General features: G+C 55.2%; 1 protein-coding gene across 1 annotated transcript in view; it reads right to left on the bottom strand.

The window, feature by feature from the left end:
* Positions 1-24,322, bottom strand: part of RGS9 (regulator of G protein signaling 9) — a 52,543-nt gene that overhangs the window by 17,618 nt on the left and 10,603 nt on the right. The window contains exons 7-12 of the mRNA XM_059998104.1: positions 23,635-23,716; positions 16,487-16,549; positions 8,006-8,035; positions 7,215-7,276; positions 5,233-5,346; positions 1,863-1,978 (exon numbers count right to left, since the gene is read on the bottom strand). Coding sequence (XP_059854087.1) covers positions 1,863-1,978; positions 5,233-5,346; positions 7,215-7,276; positions 8,006-8,035; positions 16,487-16,549; positions 23,635-23,716 — 467 coding nt within the window. The remainder of the gene's footprint in view (positions 1-1,862; positions 1,979-5,232; positions 5,347-7,214; positions 7,277-8,005; positions 8,036-16,486; positions 16,550-23,634; positions 23,717-24,322) is intronic.

Below are 24,322 nucleotides of genomic sequence, written 5' to 3' on the forward strand. Positions count from 1 at the left end.
GTCCGGAGCCTGTGCTCCGCAGCGGGAGAGGCCGCAGCGGTGAGAGGCCCGCGTACCGCAAAAAAAATAAATAAATAAATAAAATAAAATAAATAAAATGGTAAGTCTTACGTTATGAATATTTTACCAGGGTAAAAAAAAAAAAAAATTAAATGAGCACAGAAAAATGTCTACATGAATGTTCATAGCAGTACTACCCATAATAGCCAAAAAGTTGAAACAACCCAAATGTCCACCACCTGAGAAGTAGATAAACAAAATGTGGTATCTTCACAGAATGGAGTATTATTTGGTCATGAAAAGGAATGAAGCATCGTTACATGCTCCAACGTGGCCGGACTTTGAAAATACTACGCTAAGTGAAAGAGGACAGAAAGCCACATATGGTATGATTCCATTCATAGGAAATGTCCAGAACAGGCAAGTCCATGAAAATAGAAAGTAAATTAGTGGTTGCCTAGGGCTGGGGGTGTGCTGGGGAGTTGGGAGCAGAGGAAGACAGAGAAATAGGGAGTGACTTCTATGGGTCAGGGGTTTCTTTTTGAGGTGGTGAAAAGGTTCTAGAGTTATATAGCGGTGATCGTTGCGCAACTCTGTGAACCTACGACACAGCACTGAACGGCACACTTTAAAAGGGCATGTGAATGATACGGTCTGTGAATTTCTAGCATGTGAAGCATATCTCAATTTTTTCAATTTTAATTAAATGAACTGATTATTTACGTGTTCTGTTCGTACCGGAAGCCTCGGGAATCTAATCCCGAGATCACCAATAGCTCTCTTTTAATAACGCAGGGAAATCTTGGGGATGGATTCTTACCAACACTAAGTAACGCCTGGGTGGGATAAGCTCAGAGTGTAGTTTGTTAGCCGACCACTAGATGGCGGCGGATCCACTTATTCACCAGTTGCTTCCGGCCTGTTCTAAAAGCAGCTCCCTTTCCCATCCAACTGCTCTGGGCTTTATCACCTCGCGGCAGTTAGGCTTGATCGGAGAAAAGCGATGTTCAAGAATCCATCTTAGCATGTGATGTGTGCATCCGGCAGTCGAACAGGCTCATGGCAAGTCCCGTGGGGTACCTTCAGGTGCACTCTCACAGGCCAGTGGGTCCTGGGGAGCCAGGCCGTGTCAAGGCTCAAATGCGATGCTCCCCACGACTGGGGACTTGGAGAGAAATAAAGGAACCCCATAAAAGTAAACTTTTCAGGGAGGGTGGTGAAGCCCATGGAACGCTCCGCCTATAGGGAAGCTGGTCCCGTTCTGGCCTTTGCTTTTCCCAGGTGTCTCCCACTGCAGTGTATCTACGAGGCTGCAGGGGCCTCCGGACGGCTGGGGTATAAAATGTGGCCCCATCCATTCCATTCACATCCTCCAAGGAAGCAGACCAGGAGCTGAGACAGTGGCTCTCGATCATGGCCGCATGTCAGAATCGCCTGGGGGGTTTTCAAGACTTCAGAGATTCCGCCCCAAACCAATTAAAAAGGAACCTCTGGGGATGGGATCCAGGTGAACTGCACGGGCGGCCACGGCAGAGGAGCCCTGAGCTGAAGAGAACCAGGTACATGGCGGCAGCAGACCCGGGAGCTCGGGGGTGGGAGACCCAGGGATCAGGGCGAGCCAGTGAGGGCAGCCAGAGGGGGTGGAGCCTTGGAAACCTGAGTCGTGTCCACGTGGATTCTGTGAGCAAAGCGATTCCCCCGACTGCGGGGCCCCCGGGAGCCAGTGGAGAGACCGGGTCCAGGATGGAGTCGGCCCACGCAGAGCTATGCAAACACCTGCCGAGCGACCTCGGAGCCCCAGGCTGGACATTCAGGAGTATTTCTAAAAGCAAATGTTTTATTTAAAAAACTCAGAGACCCACCACTGAATTCTTTCTTGAGAAAGTACTGGAAGCTCTGTCGACCCTTGGGGTCTCGGATCAGCTCGCTGAAGTTGAAAGCCCATCGTTCCACCCGCATCCTGGTTGGGAATTCCACCCTGCAAGGACCACAGTTTGTAAATGCTCCGGATACTCAGGCCGCACCCAGGGGGCCTGCGTGCGGCGAGGGGGCTTCAGCCCCTGCTAACCTCCGCGAGTCCCCCGGCCCAGGGCGCGACCCAACCCTCCCCTCCTCCGTACCCGCACAAACAAGCCGAGTAACCCCTTGCTTGGAAAATGCAGCCTCGGACACATCCCCTGGGCCTCGTCTCAGGATTTGGCCTCCCCAGCGGGGGGAAGGAGGCCCCCAGCAGAGAGCCTCACGCTAACCCTTCAGGGCAGAGGGACATGCACGCCTCCTCGAAGGCCTGTGGAGACCAGGGGGCCAGCCTGCCACACCTGACCAGAGAGAATCCCAGAACGGCCCCGGTGATGGGTGCTGCGGCCACGGCCACCCCCTCCACACCCCTTTCCCACGGGAACATCTGGTGACCCTTCCTGCCCTGCTTCAGGCCCCGTGCCTCCAGGCAGACACCCCACAGGCCCTGCCGGCCGTGCACCCTCTCCCAGAGCCTCCCCTACGACGCCAGGCCCACTCCACCGCCGCTCATTCTGAACACGCTTCGATCTCAGGAAGGACACGCGAGCCCAGCTAACACTAGCTAGCGAGCCCAGCTAGTGTGGGTCTCACGGTCTAGAAAATCCAGAAAACTGTTGGCTTTTCTCCTATTCCTTATGGAATTCTCCGTAACCCAACACAGCCCCTGGGAAACAGAGGTTCCCAAGTCCCAGACACCACGTTGCCCACTGGTGCAACAGCTGAGACCGTGACTGGGTACAAGTGATGTCTGTGGGATCTCGAGTCGGTCAGGCGAGCTTACGCTTCCCTAACGTCAGCGTGGAAACAATAAGGATCCCGGAATAACAGCTACCACTTACGGAGTCACCATCTGTGACGCACTGTGCTTTACACACACACCCATCGCTGGGTCCCTAAGGGAACACGGCCAGCTGGATAGCACTTCCAAGACGACGGAGGCTCAGAGAGGGTAAACCCTTGCCCGGGCCCACACAGTAAGAAGCAGGGCCCGGCATCAAACGGGTGTGCCAAGTTCAGCGGACAGCAGAACCCCCTGGGAGACTCATTAAAACACGGGCTGCTGGGCGCCACCCCCCAACTTCCTGACTCAGGCTCGGGTGCGGCCCCAGAGCATGCATCTCCCACGAGCTCCTGGACGACGTTGATGCGGCCGGCTCATGGCCAACCCTGGGAGCGGACGCTCCGAGCCGGTCTTGTGAACCCTCGCTGCTCACTGAAATCAGTGGGCTAATGGGGCTCAGGAGGCAAGCCAGCCAATTAACCAGAGGCTTTGGAGATAAGGGCTGGGTACTGGGTTTCTGTCTGCTATGTTTTGTTTGTTTGGCCGCACTGCACGGCAATGTGGGATCTTAGTTCCCAGACCAAGGTTTGAACCCGCGTCCCCAGCACTAGAAGCGTGGAGTCTTTACCACTGGACCACCAAGAAAGTCCCTGTTTTTGTTTTTTTTTAAGCTTCCCAGGTAATGTTGATATCGTTCTAAAATCTAAACCATTAGGAAGAAGGCCGCCCGCTTTTGGGGGGTGGGGCTCATCTGGCATCCGCCCAGCACCCTCCGATCAAGGGCTCCTACATAAGCATCACCTCTTTTCTTCACCAGCAAATCTCTACCTCGAGCTTCCATACTCTCCATTGCACGTAGCCTCCGGCAGCACCCACGCCTCCTTCCCAAACCCTCTCAGGATGGTCCCTGTCCTGGCCAGGGGGCCCTGCCTTTTCCCCCACAAGAGCCGACTTCTGCACGTCCTTGTGCACAGGGAGGTGCAGCCTGCCTCTCCCTGATAACTGCGCGAGAGACACAAGCTCCAGAAAACCGTCCTAATAACTAGAGGCCCCGGAAGACTCCCCAGAAGATGGTTCTAGAGTCTTGGGCTCTGCGGTTGACCCCCGACTCCCGGTGAGCGCCCTCCTTCACCTGTCCGCTGCCCATAGCAGGCCACGCGGAGGGGTGAAAGGCCTCCGCTGCTACGCCTGCTCACCTGGCCAGATCTGTGCCACCTGGGTGATCCTCGTGCCTTAGGTGGTGATGGCCTTGGCGTTGACCCCGCTGGGCATGCACCTGACGCTCTCTGTTCTTCCAGCCCCCCCCACCCCACATGCTCCTTCCAGCCCCTTCTGCCCCTCCTGCTCCAGCTTTCCCTGAGCTGTCCCCCTCTTCTTGCCCCCTATGTTAGCTTGGGCTTTTCCCCCCTGCATCTTGGCCTCTGCCCCCTCTTCCAGACGACAGATTTATGCAGGCACAGGTAGCAGCAACAACTGTTCAAATTTCATAAACAGCAGAGGAGTGAGTGGTGTAATCCCTAAGGCAGCTTTAGGGCTCTGCCTTCCAGGAACTTATTTTTACTCTAGTCAGAAGTCAAAAGTGCGAAGCCATGAAGGTGATTGTTTTCTTTTCAAAAATGATCTATGGGCTTCCCTGGTGGCGCAGTGGTTGAGAGTCCGCCTGCCGATGCAGGGGACGCGGGTTCGTGCCCCGGTCCAGGAAGATCCCACGTGCCGCGGAGCGGCTGGGCCCGTGAGCCATGGCCGCTGAGCCTGCGCGTCCGGAGCCTGTGCTCCGCAGCGGGAGAGGCCACAACAGTGAGAGGCCCACGTACCACAAAAAAAACGATCTATGTATTGTTAAAGCAGAGTTACCACTTGACCCAGCAGTTCCATACTCCAGAGAAAAGCAAAACATATGTCCACATAAAAACTAGCACACGAATGTTCACAGCAGCGTTATTCCCAATCGCTAAATGGCAGAGACAAGCCAAATGTCCGTCAGCTGATGGACGGATAAACGAGATGTGGCGCGTGCGTGTACATTAATATTTTTCAGCCGTAACTCGGGATTGAGTATGAATACCTGCTTCAGCATGGATAAACTTTGAAGGCATTATGCTAAGTGAAAAAAGCTAATCACAAAAGACCACAGATTGTGTGATTCCGTTGATGGGAATGTCCATAATAGGCAACCTGTAGAGAAAGAAGGTTTAGCGGTTGCCTAGGACTGGAGGGTTTGGGGGGAGGGGGATTTGGAGGGTAATAGCTAAAGGGTAGGGGGTTCCTATTTGGGTGATGAAAATATTTTAAAATTGTGGTGATGGCTGTAGAATTCTATGAATATAGTAAAAACCGTTGGACTGTACACTTCAAGTGGGTGAATTATACGGTGTGTGAATTCTAACTCAAAAAGTTACTTTTAAAAGGACCCCGATATCTCGAATACATACAGTTTGGCATTTAAATCCCAGAACTGGGTGTCATCCGTGACCCAAGGATTGCTAGGAAGGCAGCCCGACATGATGGCGTCGTTGGACGAAAACTGCTCACTGTACTTGACGATCCTGAAAAGCAAACGGAAAGCGATTCCCTAGAAGTTCAACACCCCAGAGACCAAATCAACACTCAGGTTGACCGACCAGCCTGCCCTCCTTCAACTTGATGGATTTAGTTACATGCTTGTTACTGTCTTCTTAGAAAAACGCTCTAACAGCCCTCGGGATTGGCAGGTGTTGAACAAGATCTGTCCTATTCTCGTTGTGAAATGAAACCTCACCAAGACCTGTCCTATTCTAGTTGTGAAGTGAAACGTCGTCTCCCAGACCAGTTCTTTGTGACTCCTCCGTACGTAGTTCATTAAAATACAGCCTCTTTACGTCGGATCATGAGTTTTCAAAATGCAAAGCTGGCTCTTTGCACGTGTTCAAACAGGTGTCTTGGCGCCACCTTGGGAGCACAAGGTCGCCACGGACTCGGTGAGATTCTGTCGTGCCACCCTGGGGTCCACCCTTGGTCAAATAATGCCTGCATTTGGGAACTCAGACCCAGTATTCACAGCCGTGGTCTCACTGAGACAAACGTGGGCAAGAGCTAATTCCTCCTGGTCGGGTTAGACCTTCTGAGTCAACACGTGTCCTGGTATCTGGCAGTTTGGAAAAAACCTGGCATGCCTTCACCCTACAGGTGGGGATTGCATCCGTAGTATACACGTAAGGCACCTGCCACGAAGTCTGCCCACAGCCATGAGCGTTTGATAGAGCAGGACCATGCCCGAGAGACACACCAGAGCTCTCGGTTTACAGTTCCGTGCGGAACTCAAGCCCCTGGGCTCCATTTCCCCCACGACCTTCTTATTCTTATCAGACCCTTACAGTGGAGCAGCTGAAGGGAAGGGGAGAAAATGCATCCACAGGTCCAAACACTATAATGATGCCAAAATTATGGTAATGAGGCTCTGAGACAAACAAAAATTGGAAAGTGGGCCTACGAGGTATCCAGTGTAGCCTCTGAACCGCCTCTAATGGACTTTCTGTTTGGTTTCATGAAACTGGGTTTCTGGAACATCAGAGCAGATGGGTCTGGCTTTATCACAGAACAATAAGCATCATTAGAATCCAAAGTGAGCGCCCACTGAGTACCCGCGTGCAGACCCATCTGACTCAGCAGCCGCAGACAGAAGTCACTGCAAAAGGTGGGTGAGGTCAGGGCACGTATTTTCGGGCACGTGGTAGTTTTGCAAACTACGGGCTTGGGAGGATGTCAAAAGATATTCGGAGATTTTGACAAGAGCCTAACCCTAACCGCACTGGAAGAAAGGCACTGGACAAAACACAGTATCTCCCACCCCGATCGGTACCTGTGGGCAGAATAAATGACTAGTCATGTCGTGTGTCCCCAGAGATCATCCAAGTCCATTTTCAAGTGTGCAGAAAAATTGCAGAGCTAGAAAGGTGCGCCTCCAAGGGATTCCACATTTTGAAAGGGTAATCGCTTACATTTGGGGGGCACTAAACCTTTTCATGTCTTCCAAACAATGCCCTCTGGGAGACTGGATCCAAGTAGCCTGAACGTTCAAGAATCCAACATAAATTTCCAGTTTCTCCCAACGGAATTTTAACTCAAACATTAACAACGGATACTTATCAGTACATTGAACACAGAATCCAGCCGGTGAACTTCTGACTCTTCCCACTTTCCCATCCACACAGACAGGCTGGTCTAGGGCCTCAGCCAACCCTGATCTTGCCTGGCCCGAGACCTGAAGACTAGCACTGAGCGAAGAACCAGGAACTAAACCCCCAAGAGACTGCTTTTGTCCCCGTGAGTCCTTCAGGTTCTTACGTCAACCTATGACTCGTCAAGTTCGCCTTGAAGCAGTCCCCCTCCTAACTATTGTGCAAACCCCACCAAGACCAGCAAAGCAGGGACGTACCCGCCAAGGGACACGGAAGACTTCACCGTGGACCTCAGTAAGGCCTGTCGGTAATACATGATCTGGAAGAGAAACAGTTGTTAGATGTCCAACTGCCCCACGGGGGTGTCGCCAACGCCGACACGTACGTATGGCTCCAGACCAGAAGCCATGTCCCCATCAAAGCACCCCATTCCGTTCCCTCAAGCCGGCCACCCCGGGACCAGCAGGGCTCAGGTCTGCAGCAGACGGGTGGCCCCCAACTCCAAATGAGGAGCCTCCTTCACTCATCTCATCGTGTGTTAGTCTCGGAAAAGGCACCAACTGGGAAAAAAAAAAGTTCTAAGGTGCGTTAAAGTGAGACATGGGATAGACACAGAAGCTTAGCTTTTCCCCCAAATGCCTCTGACTCACAGAAGCAGATCTAACTAACCTCACGGCCAACCCTTCCCAGGGCTCTCTGTCTTGCAGCCCGGATACAAGATTTGCCAACACAGGTCGCTTGTCACCCTGGACAGATGCTGAGCGGCCCTGTCACTGTAGCAGCAGGGACCAGGGTGGAGGCATCCGCTCCACGCCCCCCAGTTCTGTGCCGTCGGAGGGCATCTCGCACCCTGAGCCTCAGCGGCAGCCCCAGCCAGATCTTACATGAGATGCTTTGGCTTCTGTGCCGTCCGTTAATTGGGAAACAGCTGTTTGAACGTTACACATGGTTTTCATTTCATCACTGAGTGCAGAGCATGAAGCCAAAGTACATATGATTTGTAAGAGGATTAAAAATCAGATTCCCTTGAAACTGGGAGACTAATTACCTCTTTTCTGACAGAAACCACTGTTTGTTTCTGTAAAAGAAAGAAGCAAAAACCATTAAACAGATGTCATGAAATCATTACAGCCCAATTACCCATTTGAAAAACAAAAACCCTTCCCCAAGAGAAAACTGCCCGTCTCTTCTGACTTAAAGGATAGAATTTCCCCATCACCAGCCCTTCCACCCTATTCTACACAACTTCTAGAGAGTAAGACCGGCTAAGAGGTGTGCTGAGGGAAGGGGATGCTTTACCACTGTAACTTCATCCTACTCTCCTAAAAGCCAAGATGAGTTCAAGACAGAGCTCGGGATCGCGCCCAACCCGGCGTAGCGCCTACAGAACGTCTGAAATGGAACGGGGGGCGGGGGGGAGAAACTAGCGACTTGACCAATACCATATGTTGCGGGGGGAAAGCCACGCTGTCAAAAACAAAGCACACAATTAAAAGACTCAAGAGAAGCCTCCGCTGCAAGCTGAGTCCAAGAGCTGAGCTGTGACATGGAAGAGCTCACACCGGGCCCTGTCCTCTCTGAAGCCGCTGAAGCAAGTTTGCGTCCCCTCTCTGGACTTCTCGAGTCATAACCGAGGAAGGATGGCTCCAAGAGGGGCGCCATGTTTAGGGTCTTGGAAGCTCCTGGAAACCATTCAGACCCGTCTCCTACTAAACTCTCCTACCATCTGACATGCTTCCCCGGTACCACTTGTCTGCCCCACGCAAATCTTGGAGGCTGGGCATGGTGGGTGATGCCAATTCAGTATTCCTAGGTCTGGTCCAGGGGCTGCCTGGAGCTGACTCTTACACTTCAAGCTGAGCATCTAATTGCTGGCTGCTAAAACCCGTGCTGCTCAGTGCAGCCAGGTTTGTGCTTGAAATAGAGTCAGAAGTCCAAGGAGGACACGATCTCCCTCAGCCAGTTAGTAAAGTAAGTACTGGCCCAGAGCCCATTAGCGAGGAAGGAAGGAAGGTCTGAGCTGGAACGTCGTGCGCAAGTCTCTCCTTTCTAATCCACGCTGGGTTTCATTTTGCATCATTAGATTGTTTTTATGGGCTTGCTTTTCGCAGGAAATCCTTCTTCCTGGGTGGGGTAGGGAGAGTTAACTCAGAAAGGTAATGCTCAGGTAGGCCTCTCTAATCTGCCACCCCTTCCCAAACTTCCTTCTTCATAGCACTGATCACAAGTATAATTAGATATTTGTTTGTGTGACTCTTTGTTTAATCTATGTATCACCCATTAAGCACCATTAAGAGCAGGAAGACCATGTTTGTCTTCCTGAGCATAATGTATGGCACAGAGTAGATGCTCATTAAATGTCACACAAATGATGACTGCAGTGTGCTTGGAGGCCTAGAAAAATGGAGATGTATTTTAAGGTTAACAGAATAATTTTCCACTTAAAAAATTGAGAACCCTCCCCAAATATTTTGGCAATCACACTGATTATCTGTTCCAATTCTCTAACAGCCCTAACATAGGGCTGTTTTAGAAGACACATGTTTCAGGTAGAAAAGAACCCTGGGGTCAGAGTAGGGGAGCTGGACTTTTGTGTAACAATAACCACCAAGCAATAGTACAAAGCAATTTACACCTCTCTGAGCCCTTACAGAGTTTGAGGGAGAAAGGTTTTATTTTTCTGATTTTCAGCTGAGGAAACCAAGGCCCTGAGATCTCCTGGTCAGTAACCGGCTGAGGCAGGATTCAAACCCAGATCTGCCCTTTGCAAAGCCAAGGAGTGATCCAGGAAAGACAAAAAATGATCTGCTCTCTTCACCAATGCCTTCCTCCTTGCCCTGAAGCTGAGGATACCGCCGAAGGAAATGTCTTCTCTGTCCGGCCATTTAGTTTAAAATTAAAACAAAACTGAGTGCCAGGGCCCCAATCACAAGAGGAAGCACACACACAGAAGACACTCTGTAAGTAACACTGGTGATGGTAAAACACACTCCCAGCTAGAAGGGAAATAAGATCTGGGGACCTAAAGCACAGCACAGTGACTACAATTAACGATACTTGTGAGTTGGTCAGAAAGTAGAGCTTAACCGTTATCACCACAAAAATCGCAATTACGTCAGGGGGTGGAGGTGTTACCTCACCTTATTGGCGGTAACCATCCTGCAATATCTACATGCATCCAGTCACACACTGTACACCTGAAACCTACATGTGTTTTGTGCCAATGATACTTCCGTGAAGCTGGAGTCCGGAAACACGAGCGCTGGTATAAAGACGGCGACTGTACTATAAAGCAGGTACCACCGTAAACACCCTCCTTTGAAGCGACCAGGCCCCAGGATGAGCCGTCCTGTGGGCCACTGGCCTCTGGCCTCGGGGACCCTGCGTGGACGAACACAGACAAGACAGGCAGACTCTCGGCCTGTTCGATGGTCTCTGGGCTCCCCGGGGAGCTGTCCTTGCAAACTGGTCGCCAGCACACCATTTCTAGTCCACTTAGCGTGGTCTGACTTTGGTTTAATACCTTTATTTCTGGGGTCATTATCTCAAGCTTCAGGGTTTTAAAATTTTTATATTTTAATTCCCTTCTGGACTTTGCTGTCCCTTTAGGGCTCTGTGTCGAAGGTGTGGTTTGCTGTGGGTTTTCTTGAGTCCCCAAATTACCAGCTATCTCCTGGGAATCAGACTGCAGTGGATTTGATTGAGTCTAAGAGTTTGCCCACCTCCACCCTGGATTGTCCGAGTGGATTTCAGCATTTCTAAAAACAGCCATCCAGGGACTTTCCTGGTAGTGTGGTGGTTAAGACTCCGCACTCCCAATGAAGGGGGCCTGGGTTCGATCCCTGGTCGGGGAACTAGATCCCTACATGCATGCCTCAACTAAGAGTTCGCATGCTACAACTAAGGAGCCCGTGAGCCATGACTAAGGAGCCCACCTGCCACAACTAAAGACGCAATGCAACCAAATAAATACTAAAAAAAAAAAAAAGCTGTACATAGGATCTGCCTCCTGTGGATTGACATATAGGGTATCTCTGTGCTTTTAGGAGTGCACGTGTATCCGGGAAGTGAGGGAGAGGGTTCCGGACTTTTCTGAAAGACGGAGAGAGAATTTGATGGGGTGGGAGTTGTTATAAGAAAGAGTATCGACTTTGGGGTCAGAGAGGTCAAAATCCCTGTTCTGTCACTAATTGGTGACCTGACTTTGGATGACATATTTGGCATCTCAAAGCCTCTGTTTTCTCATTCGTAAAAGGGAAGAGAAAAGGGGGGATCAAATGACAGAATCCTTAAGTGACTGGCATAAGGCGGGGACTCAATGTACCCTGGCTACTGATCAGGGTTCAGATACTGCTGCTGAGAAGATTCAGGGTATGGCATTAGCCCCAATTACGAGATAAAATACAGGATGCCCAGGCAATACTGGGGACATATTCACGCCAACAAAAGTTATTCGCTGCTTATGTGAAATTTAAATTTAACTGGGCATCCTGTATCTTACTTGCTAAACCTCACAACCTACTTTCAATATGATTATCACCTAGCCAAAGGCCATAAGAAACATTAACGTGCAGTTATTAAAAAATACACGGGCTTCCCTGGTGGCGCAGTGGTTGGGAGTCCGCCTGCCGATGCAGGGGACGCGGGTGCGTGCCCCGGTCCGGGAAGATCCCACATGCCGCGGAGGGGCTGGGCCCGTGAGCCATGGCCGCTGAGCCTGCGCGTCCGGAGCCTGTGCTCCGCAACGGGAGAGGTCACAGCAGTGGGAGGTCCACGTACCGCAAAAAAAAAAAAAAAAATACACACACACACACACACATTGGTCGCGCCGTGGAAGGACGCACAACCCTGGCTTTCTCGGCAGCTGGTCCACCTGGGATGAACTCACTTCTTTATCCTTCATCCCAGTGACAGGTGTCGCTACAGCAGGAACACTCGCCTAAGGGACTGTCAAATACTCTGCAGTCTTGGGGTTCTGACTTCGGACTTTTCACTCGCAGAGCTGCCCACATAGGGACGCATCCAGATCTTGTTTACACAGCTCTGCAGCCAGCTTGCCGGCCCTGAAACCCAGATGCAGGCTGCAGACGACTGTCACAGGGCAGGAGGGCTCAAGGCCGTGCCCTGGAAGACCCTGGGGTGACAGTGGACAGTGGCGCGGGAGCCCCAGACAGGGCTGGGCAGGGACCCTGGGGTCAGGCAGCCAGGCGGGAATCTGTGCAAACAGGGCTGAGAGCCCAGCAAGCCATGGAGTGAAACACAAGGCGGGGAGAACCACAGGGAACCGGGGAACACAGGCCTGGAGAGCAGAGAATGGGTCAAAGGCCAGAAACCAGGAAATCCGGGAACGGAGGCCGTTAACGCAAAGCAGACACAGGAAAGAGATGGGGGCAGCCGGCTGGCCAAGGAGCCGAGAATCCGAGGCTGTGAGCCTCCGAACGAGGTCTGTCCTGCCATGTCCTTCCCGATCAGGCTGGGGCGGGGGGGTGACCACACAGCTTCCAGGGCCCAAGGCAAGATGAAAACGCCCGGCCCCTGGTCCGAAAAAGTAGTAAGAATTCTAAGACAGCAGAACATCAAGGCAGGTGCGGGGCTGCTGAGCGTGGAGCTGGGGGCCTGAGCACAGGCCGTCTGCTCCTGAAAGGGGCCCTGGGTGCAGGATCGAAGGGTGTGGTCGGGGAGCAGAGGTGGTACCCGGAGGACCTAAATGTCCCCGGGGCTGGCCCAGCCTGGGCAAACGGCTCAATCTGTCTGTTTCCGTTTTGTCCTCTGAAAAAGGGAACTTATATAAGCCTCACTTCCCAAGCTGCTGGAAGAAGGTCATAAAATCCAGCAAAGCTTCTGGAAGCTGCGTGACGGACATCAGGGCCCATCAGCAGGACATGGAGTGGGCTCAGGGGCCCGTCCGCTGGGGCGCAAACCCCAGCCTCACCGTCTCCGAGACGTGTGACTCGGGTACGTTGCCTGGTCCCTCGGCCTGTCTCAACTGTGGAGCAGAGATGCTGAAGCTTCTGCCTCGTGAGCTGCTGAACCTGCACAGAGCCCCGACCGGGGGGAAGCGGCCGGCCCCGCGGCCGGCACACAGGGAGCTGTGGGCAAGCCTCAGCCCTGCCCCTGCCACCACCGGTCACGCAGGAGCCCCAGGAAGACAGCCGTGTGTCCCCAGCTGGGGGAATACATGGCGGGAGGGGTTATTGCTCACGGAGGGCTCCAGGCGGGGGCTCTGCAGAGCACAGTACTTAATACTGGACGCACCAGGCAGGGGTGTGGACACTGGCGTGTGCCTGCCTCCCCCCACCCCCAGCCAGGGCAGCAGGATGAGAAGAGACAAGGACAAGAAGGAGACTGGCGAGGGACAGTCCCCCAGGCAGGGTCGAGGGCCTCCAGACCCCATAAACGCTCTCTGGCAGCAGGGAGACAGTTGTAATGACAGTGAAAGCTGCAGTGTACACGTCGGATCCCGTTCTAGACACTTCACATAAATGACCTCGCTGAGGCCCCTGAGGAAGGAACTACTCTTATTCCCATTTTATAGATGAGGAAACTGAGACCTTGAGCTCAAGAGCTTGTCCAAGGTCACAGCTCCAGGGGGTGGCGGAGCTGTAGTCACTCTGGTGTCAGAGCTCCCTCGAGCACACGGCACTGGCCCTCGTCACAAAACGACCCTGGTGACCCTGTCGGGGCCGGGGAGGGAGGGCCGGCCCCGGGCACTGCTGCCCACAGCAGGCTGGGGCCCGGCCACCACTCAGCCCCTCCCTGCAGGGCCAAATCCTCTGATAACGGGAAGGTGGCCCCCCACCTCCAGGCATCAGGACTGAGAGAGGACACGCTCCCTGTGTGTCACCCTGACTCTGGATGGCTCCTCCCAGGGCTGGGTGCCCCAGCGGCCAGTGGCCATCAGCTTGAGGAAGTGGGTCACCCAGGGTCGTGGACACCTGCCAACCCCACAGCCTCCTTCCTGTGCTCGATGGTGTTTGTGGCTCTTGGATCATTTTCCCCTGTTTAAGGAAAAAGAGATCTTTTCACGAATTTACGAATTCTCGGAAATGGGTCATCTCTTCAAAGCGGCACCGAGATCTTCTCTGAACGAGGCAGCATCCGACGCCTCTGCACCCCCAAGGCCTCCTGGACACACGCCCCGTCCTCCGGACCCTCTCCTCTCAGGCCAGATAAACAGGGGACACTGGGTCCCACTGTGGGGAGGGTCACACAGGTAAAGCCCAGCCCCTAACAGCTGGCTGTGACCCGCGCTGGCCGAGGGGAGGACGGAGGGGCCCCGTGCGCACGAGGATTACGGTTCTTTGTTCTTCTTAATGCACCAGGGCAGCCAGAGTGCAGACAGGAGAGAGAGAGCTGGTGGGAGAGAGACACAGAAGGCAGAGAGTAAACAGCAGTGACAGCGCCCCGGACACACAGTGCCGCGGCCGCAGCCTCACCCCCCGCCCCTGCGCAGACTCCGGGCTGAGAGCATCTCGGCCCCGAGCCTGCCCGCCAGGGAGCCTGGATACACTTCCTCAGTGGCGGGGCCTGGCGCCCTCCTGCGAAGGCACCCCAGATAGTGCCCGAGAGGAAGCAGCTCACTCAGCATCTGCGCTGTCCTGCCAGGGCTGAAGCTAGAGATCCCGCCCCGCGCACATGTGCGCACACACGTGCACAGGCGCACACACGTGCACAGGCGCACACACAGACACATGCATACAACGCACAGACACACACAGACGCGCACACGACACATGCACACACGCGCACAGACGCATACACATACATACATACACACACAGACGTGCACACACACACACACACACAGACACACAGACATACACACACAGACGCGCACAGACACATACACACAGACACACACGTACACAAACAGACACATACATACACACACACACAGACACACACAGACACATACATACACACACATATACACAGACACATACAAATACATACACAGACACATACATATACACACATACGCACGCAGACACACAGACACATACAGAGACACAGACACACACACACACACACAGCAGCGCCTGGTCCGAGCGAGCGATGGGCCTTCCCCCTCCCCGCCCCCCCCGCCACACCACAGAGGTTTCCACAGCTGCCTGATTCCTAATAACTGCAAATCTCCCAGCCGGGTTCAGTATTTTCCTTGATGACTCTGTTTCCTTGGTAACCGAGCCTGACAAGGCCCTGGCAATGATCTGTTATCTGACGAGAGGAACGTAGGAAAGGCCGCTGAAGGCTGACAGTGCCAAGCGTGCATCAAAGGAAGGGTGACTGAATTACGGATGAGGGTCCCAGCAACGGCCCCGGGGGATGCCCTCTGGGGACGCGACGTCCCCTCCAGGGGGACTCCAGCCGAAGCCTCCAGCCCACACACTGGGGGGGTCCCCAAAGCCATCCTGAGTTCCAGGTCCCGGTGGGCAGCACACACGAGTCAGAGCCTCCGGGCCAGCTTTGGCCTGCGCCCTCCTCTTGCCCCTCGACGTCCTTCCTCCTCCTTTCCGGGCTCACCCCCCCGGCTCCCGCCCAGGGCTTCAGGCACTGGCTCACGGATGACACACTAGGCTAACAAGGCCCCTGACCCCTTGCTGCCCAAAGACAACGGTAGACAGAAAGCAAGGAAACCACCTACCGCCAGTTTACGTGGGCTTAGGCTGGTTTACTGGCATCTGTGGTTCTCAGCCCCGCCGGGGGGCACCGGACAAAGTTTGGAGACAGTTTTGATAGTTGGGACTGAGGGGCAGGCAGGGAAAGGCTCGGAGCTACTGGCTTCCAGGGGGTTCAGGCCAGAGATGCTGCTGAACACTCCACAATGCACAGGACAGCCCCCAGAGCACGGTCTGGCCCCGAGTAACAGTGCTATGGTCGGGAAACCCTAACCGGGATGCCCACTCTTTCAGCAGCTTCTGCACCAGCTTTCTTTAAATAAAAACCCATCTTAGGAAATCTGCCATCCATCATCAATGGTGGCCTACTGGGGGGAAAGGGTCCTTTTAAAATAAAAAGCACAGGAGAATCTTTGCAAAGATCCCACCCAACGAGATGCAAAAGGAAGTGGGACAGTCCAGGTCCTGTCACGCGGATTAAGGTTTAAACCCAAAGTTGATTCAAGGGTTGTGAGCCTGGGGCCTATAGACTTTGGGGCGGGGGAGGGGGGACTGGCAGAAATTGTGTTTGAAATGCTTGTCTGCACAACCCTGGGTGAAATGGGTTCATAACTTTCATCGGGTTTTCAAAGGGGGAAGTGACTCAGAAAAGTCTGAAAGCCAGCCATCTAGATCCCATTGGCTCTGACCTGCACACTGCTGACTCCAGTCTCTCTTGACCAGAACCCCTGCCATGGCCTCCCTGCTCTGACACCACACAGCCCATAGGCCTCCCCTCTCTGGCAGTCTCAAAGGGGAGGTACCAGTGCCCCACAGACACAAACAGACAACAGACATGTGGACACCCTCCCAGCCTGAGACCCTGACCTAGGCCCCGCCCAGCGTACGCAGCAGAGACCTACCTGTTTTACCTGAACTTCACTTGGATCGGTCACTCGGTCCAGGCCATAGTCCAGCACGTCGTTCATTCCCGGCTGAGTGGGGAAACAAAAAGAAAAACGACATAAGAACCGCTGCTGGGAGAGTCTCCGGTTTCTGACTAACTCTGGACCTTGGTCAAGCCGCCGATCGTGAGGCCAAGCTGAGGGGCGTGGCCCAGCCTGTGGGGAGCTGCAGGGGTGTGCACGACTCTCCAGGCGAGCTGGTGAGTTTCATGGGGCTGTTCCACCACCACAGCATCCCCAGAACCTAAAACAGAGGGATGGAGAGAGGGATGGAGGGAGGGAGGATGGATGGATGGAGGGAGGGTGGGTAGGTGATGGATGGATGGATGGATGGATGGATGGATGGAGGGAGGGAGGGTGGGTAGGTGGACGGATGGATGGATGGATAAGTGATGGATAGATGGAGGGAGGGTGGGTAGGTGGACAGATGGATGGATGGATAAGTGATGGATGGATGGATGGATGGAGGGAGGGAGGGAGGGTGGGTAGGTGGATGGATGGATAGATGGATAAGTGATGGATGGATGGATGGATGGAGGGAGGAAGGGTGGGTAGGTGGACAGATGGATAGATGGATAAGTGATGGATGGATGGATGGAGAGTGGGTAGGTGGACGGATGGATGGATGGATGGAGGGAGGGAGGGAGGGAGGGAGGGAGGAAGGGTGGGTAGGTGGACGGATGGATAGATGGATAAGTGATGGATGGATGGAGGGTGGGTAGGTGGACGGATGGATGGATGGATGGAGGGAGGGAGGGAGGGAGGGTGGGTAGGTGGACGGATGGATGGATGGATAAGTGATGGATGGATGGATGGATGGATGGATGGGTGGATGAGGGGTGGGTAGGTGATGGATGGATGGATGGAGGGAGGGAGGGAGGAAGAGTGGGTAGGTGGACGGATGGATGGACGGATAAGTGATGGATGGATGGATGGGTGGATGGATGGATGGATGGAGGGTGGGTAGGTGGACGGATGGATGGATGGATAAGTGATGGATGGATGGATGGATGGATGGATAAGTGATGGATGGATGGATGGATGGATGGATGGGTGGATGAGGGGTGGGTAGGTGATGGATGGATGGATGGAGGGAGGGAGGGAGGAAGAGTGGGTAGGTGGACGGATGGATGGACGGATAAGTGATGGATGGATGGATGGATGGATGGATGGGTGGATGGATGGATGGATGGAGGGTGGGTAGGTGGACGGATGGATGGATGGATAAGTGATGGATGGATGGATGGATGGAGAGTGGGTAGGTGATGGATGGATGGATGGATGGAGGGAGGGAGGGAGGGTGGGTAGGTGGACGGATGGATGGATGGATGGATGGATAAGGGATGGATGGATGGATGGATGGAGAGTGGGTAGGTGGACGGATGGATGGATGGATAAGTGATGGATGGACGGATGGATGGATGGATGGATGGAGGGTGGGTAGGTGGACGGATGGATGGATGGATGGATGGATAAGTGATGGATGGATAGATGGGTGGATGAGGGGTGGGTAGGTGGATGGATGGATGGAGGGTGGGTGCACAGATGGACAAACAACCTGCAAACTCAATCAGAGTTCACTGGGATTGGCACGTGGGACTCCCGACTCCCTTCCCGCTCTACAGTTCGTTGTGTTGCAGAGTCCAGGCTTCCGTCAGGCACCCAGAGGTTCCAATCCCGGTTCTGCCACTTCCCAGCTGGGAGGAAGATCTCGGCAACTATTCTCCTCGCCGCCCTTCCCACCCTGGGAACCGCGGACGATCCCTCCTGCCTGTCGGGTTCTCGTGAGGGCTTAGCACACGATGGAGTACGAAGCTGTCAGCAGGGCGTCACCGTTACCAAGCAACGGCCGTGTGCATCGTAAGGGCGCGTGTGTGAACACCTGGCCCAAAGCTGGCCTCAGTGTGCCTGTCTCCATCCGGCCTCCCCAGCCAGCCCCGCTCGGTCTCTCAGCCCCTCGAGGCCAGCGATTCGGGTCTTCCACCTCCTCTGTTTGGTGCGGACACCCGTCTGGTACAAGGAACTCCCCCCAGGGTGACGGAAGACAGACATCACACACACACACTCGCATACTCCCACACTACGCACACTCACTCTCACACTCAAGGACTCGCTCACGTGCACACACCCCCTCCCACTCACAGCTCACATCATCACTCTTTCGCACTCTCACAGGTATGCACTCACACCCGAACGCAGCCACATGTGCTCACATCTGCAGCTCACATACATACGTACCGGCACAGCCACACGCACACACACACACGCACACACACACGCTGCCCCCCTCGGGGCCCCTGCCCCCCAGCAGGCCCTCCAGCCTCAGGGGCTTCCGTGCAGTCGTCTGCTCGTGTCTTGGACCCCTTCTCCAACTCTTGGCTCTGCACTTGATCCACACTCTGATGTGAATTCAGCTGCTCCACGGTGCACCTGTGTAACCGGCGCAGGACCCTGAGCTGGAGCCGCCCGCGGGCCTTGTCCTGCGGCCGGTCCCCGCCGGCCCTCCCCACCCCTCAGCTGCTCCCATCGAGCTGCGGTCCCACCCCGGGGCCCTGCCTTCAGAACTCTCCACAGGGCTGCCTTTCTCCTGCTGCTGTTTGGGGAGACTCCCAGGCTGCATTTGCTCACGCACTCATTCATTCATCCACTCCTTCCCTTATCCACTCATTCATTCACTCACGCACTCATTCATTCATCCACTCCTTCCCTTATCCACTCATTCATTCACTCATGTACTCACTCATTCATCATTCACTCATTCATTCATGCATGCATTCACTCACGCACTCATTCATTCACCCACTCATTCACCAGGCAGCATGGGGGTCTCTGTTCTCCACAACAGTCACCAGAGCCGCCACTGACACAGTTTCTGGGATGCAAGAGGCAGCTGGAACGCAGATACCGCAGAGCTGACCGTCGGCGCACAGGACACAAGGGCCACGGTGGCCTGGCGGTGGGCTGTCAGCAGACAGGGAGCCGCGCAGCCGCGTGCAGCCCGGGCCAAGTGCAGGAAGCCCCGCCTGCCCAGAGACGCCAAGCCCACCACCACCCCCTCCAGCTGGAGGAAGTTGAACGCCAAGGCGTGGTGCCCGAGAACATCCCCGACGCAAAAGCCCAAGAGACAATCTGCTAACGGCTCCTTAACTCAGGTTAGGAAAGGACCCTCGTACCCCCAAGGGCTGCCCACGAGGAGGGGACAGTCCCAGAGCCGGCATCCGGAGAGGGCCGGGGTGGGCGCTGGTGCCACGTCCCGGTGACACGTGGCTGCACCGCATCCCTCCCGTCCCTTGTCTTGTTCTCTCCTCTTCTCACCATTACTCTCTCCCCTGACGTACAGTTTGGACCTTTTTGGTGCACGGCACAGAAAACAAAGAATGAATAAAACACCAGATAGTTTTAAAAACAAAACAAAACAGGGGACAGAGAGAGAGATGAGGTTGACACAGGGAGACACAGAATTCGAGGGAAGGGTTGGAGGAGCCTGATCTTGGCGTGAACGTTACTTCCGCGGACAGCTGGCCCCAGACCCCTGGTCTGAAGCAGGACCCCAGCCCTCACAGCTGTCCCCGCACCCGTGCAGGGCACACTCATCTGTGTGTTCCAGTCTCAGCCCCTCCACCAGACTGTGAGCTCCCTGAGGGCCACGTCTGTCTCGGCTCCCAGTGGAAAGACCCCCACTGCCTCCTGGGCCCCTGGCACAGAGTGGAAATTCACAAAACAGATGTTTGGGGCTTTTTTTCTTAATCTGGATCAGAGTCGATGGAGTCTCCCATCCTGTTTTAATGGTAAAACGTTGTATGTCAGACCCCTTTCCTAGGTTCATAAATGGCCTTTGAAATATTATTTTCACAGTGTCACAGTGTCCAGTCACGGAGCTGTAACTTAATTTACTTTGCCCCTCTCTGGACATTCAGTCCACCCTCAGCAGGAAGTGGAGGACAGACATCCTCTCGGGTGAGTGTCTGCACTTGTGGTTGAAACAAAGGCCGTTTAGCTCGACGCTCGGACCAGCAACCGCCTGACTTAGAGCACACGTGCCACAGGCCGCCTCTGTCCCCGGACCGCATCCTCCTTGTACCCATGGTCCACGTGTCAGCGGCCTGTATCCTGGGGAGACACGGATGCCACAGATGGCACAGCAACAATGCACGGGGGGCCCCGAGATGACTTTTCTAAAGGAACCGTTTCTCCTTCTGTCCGTTTACACAATGAACCTTCGTTTGCTTCGTGCCCAGATCTGTACCCTGTTCCGCTGGGGAAAAGTGTGAGAGGAACATGGCTCTCCAGTGTCAGCAGTTTGCACTTGGAGCTGCCTGAGCTGAGAGAGGGGCCTGTCCGTGGGCGCACCTTCCGTGGCAGCAGCATGCCAGACAGAGGTGTGTTCACGTCCCAGCGCTGCCCAGGCCGCTGCGGCTTCCTGAGGCTCGATCTCCCCACCTGAACGACAGGGCAATGACACCCCTATGTCACAGCATTTCCGTCAGGTCCCTGGGATCAGCCAGGCTCAGGGCTTAACCCGGGCGCGTGGCAGGTGCTCAGCGGCCTTCGGCTGTTACATCACGCCCGGCGCCCGGCTCCCCGGCTGGTGCAGACTCAGGGCCCTGGGAAGGTTTCGCGGATCCAGGGCCAGACAAACGAACAGGGGATGAATGTGCTCGGTAAGTACGGCAGCTGGCTACAGTCACCCCACCCAGCCAAATGCTTTGTCTGCCCGGCTGGCTCCTTCCCACCCAGCTGACAGTGTGTCTGGGGCCCCTGGAGACGGTCTGACGGCCCCCAAGCGCCTGGGCTGCTGCATTGTTGGTCAGATTGCTCAGTTTCCAGCCAAGACAGACTTCAAACCGGACGCTCTTCAAACGGGACGCATCCGTCACCCTGACGCCCTTGGGCCACCGAGAGGCTGAAGGCTTTACGAAAGTCAGGGAGAGAAGGAGCCAGGGCCACCCGGCCCCGGCCCCGACTCCTGGTCCGGTTTTGGGCGAGGGGATCGGCAGTGAGGGGGCCGGGGCGGGGAGAGAGGTTTTGTGTCCGGGGAGCTTCATGTCTGCTCCAAGCACAGCAGGCTTCCTTCTGCACGTGGCCCCCCCCAGTGCCGCCAGTGAGGGACAGGCACCTCTGAACCCGGCACCATGTGCGTGAGAGTGGCAGCAACCACGTGATGCTCTAGTGACCAAGGAGGTGACAAAAGGCCTTAAACGCACAACAACATCACGTGACACTGTCACCGGAGGCAAAGGAGCATGGAGACCAGGAGGGAAGGCTCTGCAGTCTGTGGGTCCAGGTGGCCCGGTGCTCGCTCACTGGCTGTCACTGGCAAGTCAGCAGCAGCCCTGGGCCTCTGCTTCCTCATCAGCAAAACGGGACTAATCACGTAGCCTCTCAGGTAGGGCCGCAGAGATGGAACGAGAAAGCGCGTGCAGGACGATGCTTGGCGCACAGCCCGGGGCACCGCAAGTTCTCCACTCAGGTCTGCGGTGACGGTGACCGTGACAACGCAGGTGATGGAGGTGGAGGAAGTGGGGATCGTGCGGGAGGTGGTGGTAGAAGCCACTGTCAGGGACACACTGTTGAACGTCTGTGCTTCTGTATCACACAGGGAAGAGCCACTCGGCCACCTGCCCGGCGTCGGGGCCGAGAGCTGCCCCGGGAGGCCTGGGAACAACGCGGATAATCTGCTTCTCGTCGTGTCCCTGTAGACCTCCTGGCTGCAGGGACAGAGGGGAGGAGAGGGTCCCAGGGCAGCTCGCGTGCACAGACTCTGTCGCCTGGCAAGGGATCCAGGCACACGGGCGTCCCACAGCACGGAGTCTCCACACGTGATACAGAGGCCGTTTTCCACCCTACAAGGAGCAGGACCGCCTCGGTCACGGGTGCCACGGGGCACCAGCGCCTCTTACCACCTGAGAGCCTTATCCACCATTCGCCATTCTCCTCACCAAGGGTCCCCCCTGGCTTCAGGATGTGATGACAATATGGGCTGAGCACGGCCTGCCTCCCTCGCACACAAAGATCTCGCTCCTGCGCTACCCGCGGGACGGCGGGTGTGGGCTCTGACCTCCAGGACCCTGTGCTCGGCCAAGCAGCCTTCCGCTCAGGCCCCCGGGGACCTGCGTCGGGCGTCGGCCACGTGGTCTAACTGGAGGAGGTGCCCTGAAACCAAGCAAAAGCAAACACGCCTCAACCCCAGGGCCTTAACCTCGGCAACAAGGTATCGGAACCAACGTCCTCGCAGCTGGAACACCTTACGGCTGCCTGTCTTGGATGCAGAAAGAAAAGTAGCGAAACGGCCCAAGTCTGATGGGCTCCAAGTTCAAAACTCCAGAAGCTTTGGCCCCGTGAGGGACGCAGTCCGCTCTCCGGTTCTGAGAACTTGGTTCCCGGTCAGGCAAGAAAACTAAAGGGGGAAGACGAGGAACGTGTGTTCCGAATGCTCCACTTCGCAGAATTCCTTCCGCTTCTCCCACCTCCAGTGCCCGGCAGGCAGCGCACGGGTCTGATGCGGGAGGGAACCGAGGCGGCAGAGGCGCCCGCGGTGGGCGGCGGTTACAGCCTGCTTCTCCGCGCTGGGGACGCGGCTTCCCTCCCAAGTAAGGAGCCGCTACAAGTCGCATCTCGCATGTCCAGCTTGTGCCTCTAGGCCACCTAACGTCCCGAAGCCAGAGACGCCACGTGTTCTAAGCCCTGAGGCCGAGCACACATTTATCCCCGCCCCCACCTCTGCCGGGGACCGGATCCGGAGAGGAAAAGGACAGCAGCAAGAGACGCACGGCTTCCGGTTCCCTACACGTGTCCTACCTTTTCCTTCTTACACTCCTCTTCTAAGGCATCGAGTCCTAGCCCTCACACGAGGCAGACTCATTCAGGTCCCTCCGCTACGGAAATGCGCTCAGTCCTAACAGCAACGGATGGGCCACGGGCGGACTCCATCCAGACGGTGAATTTCCTCTTGCAGCCAGAGGCCCGTGGATGTTACTCCACAGCGAGCAACAGCTCCTGCAGATTCAATTCTAGCTCCAGGCAGAGATGAGCCACAAAAGGGGGATGGGGAGCAAGGTTGGGAGTGGTCGGGCGCAGGAAGAGACGGGTGAAACCAGGGGGGAGGTGGCACTCACGGGGCATCGGTGCACCAGCCAGTACGCCTTCTCCTGGCGATCCAGCGCGTACCTGTCCGCTTTATTCCTTTCCTTTCCAGCCCTGAAAAGCCAAAACCCACGTTAAAGGCCGGTAAGCTTTTGCATCTGTTGCTCACGGATGGACGCCCTTCCTGCTGAGCCCCATTCCGGACCACTCTCCCAATCTGCCCAAGTAATCTCTGCTTTTGCCATAATGAGAATAATGAAAATAGCGAACATTAATATCACCCTTATGTGCTAAGTACCCTGCAACATACTTTTATACGTATTAACTCGAACCCTCCCAGGGAGCAATTCTCAATTTGCAGTTCAGGGGCTGAAGCAAAGAGAGGTTGAATGTCCCACTGAGGGTCGTGCTGTCACCAGAGGGCAGAGGTGGGACCCAAACCAGGGATCTGGTCCCCGAGTCCAGCTCCCCCCGAGAGCACCAGCGTGTGATGCGATCGTGCCCCCATGACCAGCCCGAGGATCAGACCGTCTCCCCCAGCGTCTCCACTGCAGTGAGCGTGGACGACATTCTCGGCCCACCTGGCTTCCGGATGTTTCCCTGCTCTGATAAACAACATAATCAACACCGGAGTCAGGAGGCAACGGCAATGCCAGAGCCTGGGATGGGGAAAACGCGGGCCCTGGGGAGTTCTGGCTTCTCTCTAGCCGTCAGTGCCAC

The sequence above is a fragment of the Delphinus delphis genome, chromosome 19 (assembly GCF_949987515.2).
Source record: "Delphinus delphis chromosome 19, mDelDel1.2, whole genome shotgun sequence".
In the NCBI taxonomy this organism is placed as follows: Eukaryota; Metazoa; Chordata; class Mammalia; order Artiodactyla; family Delphinidae; genus Delphinus; species Delphinus delphis.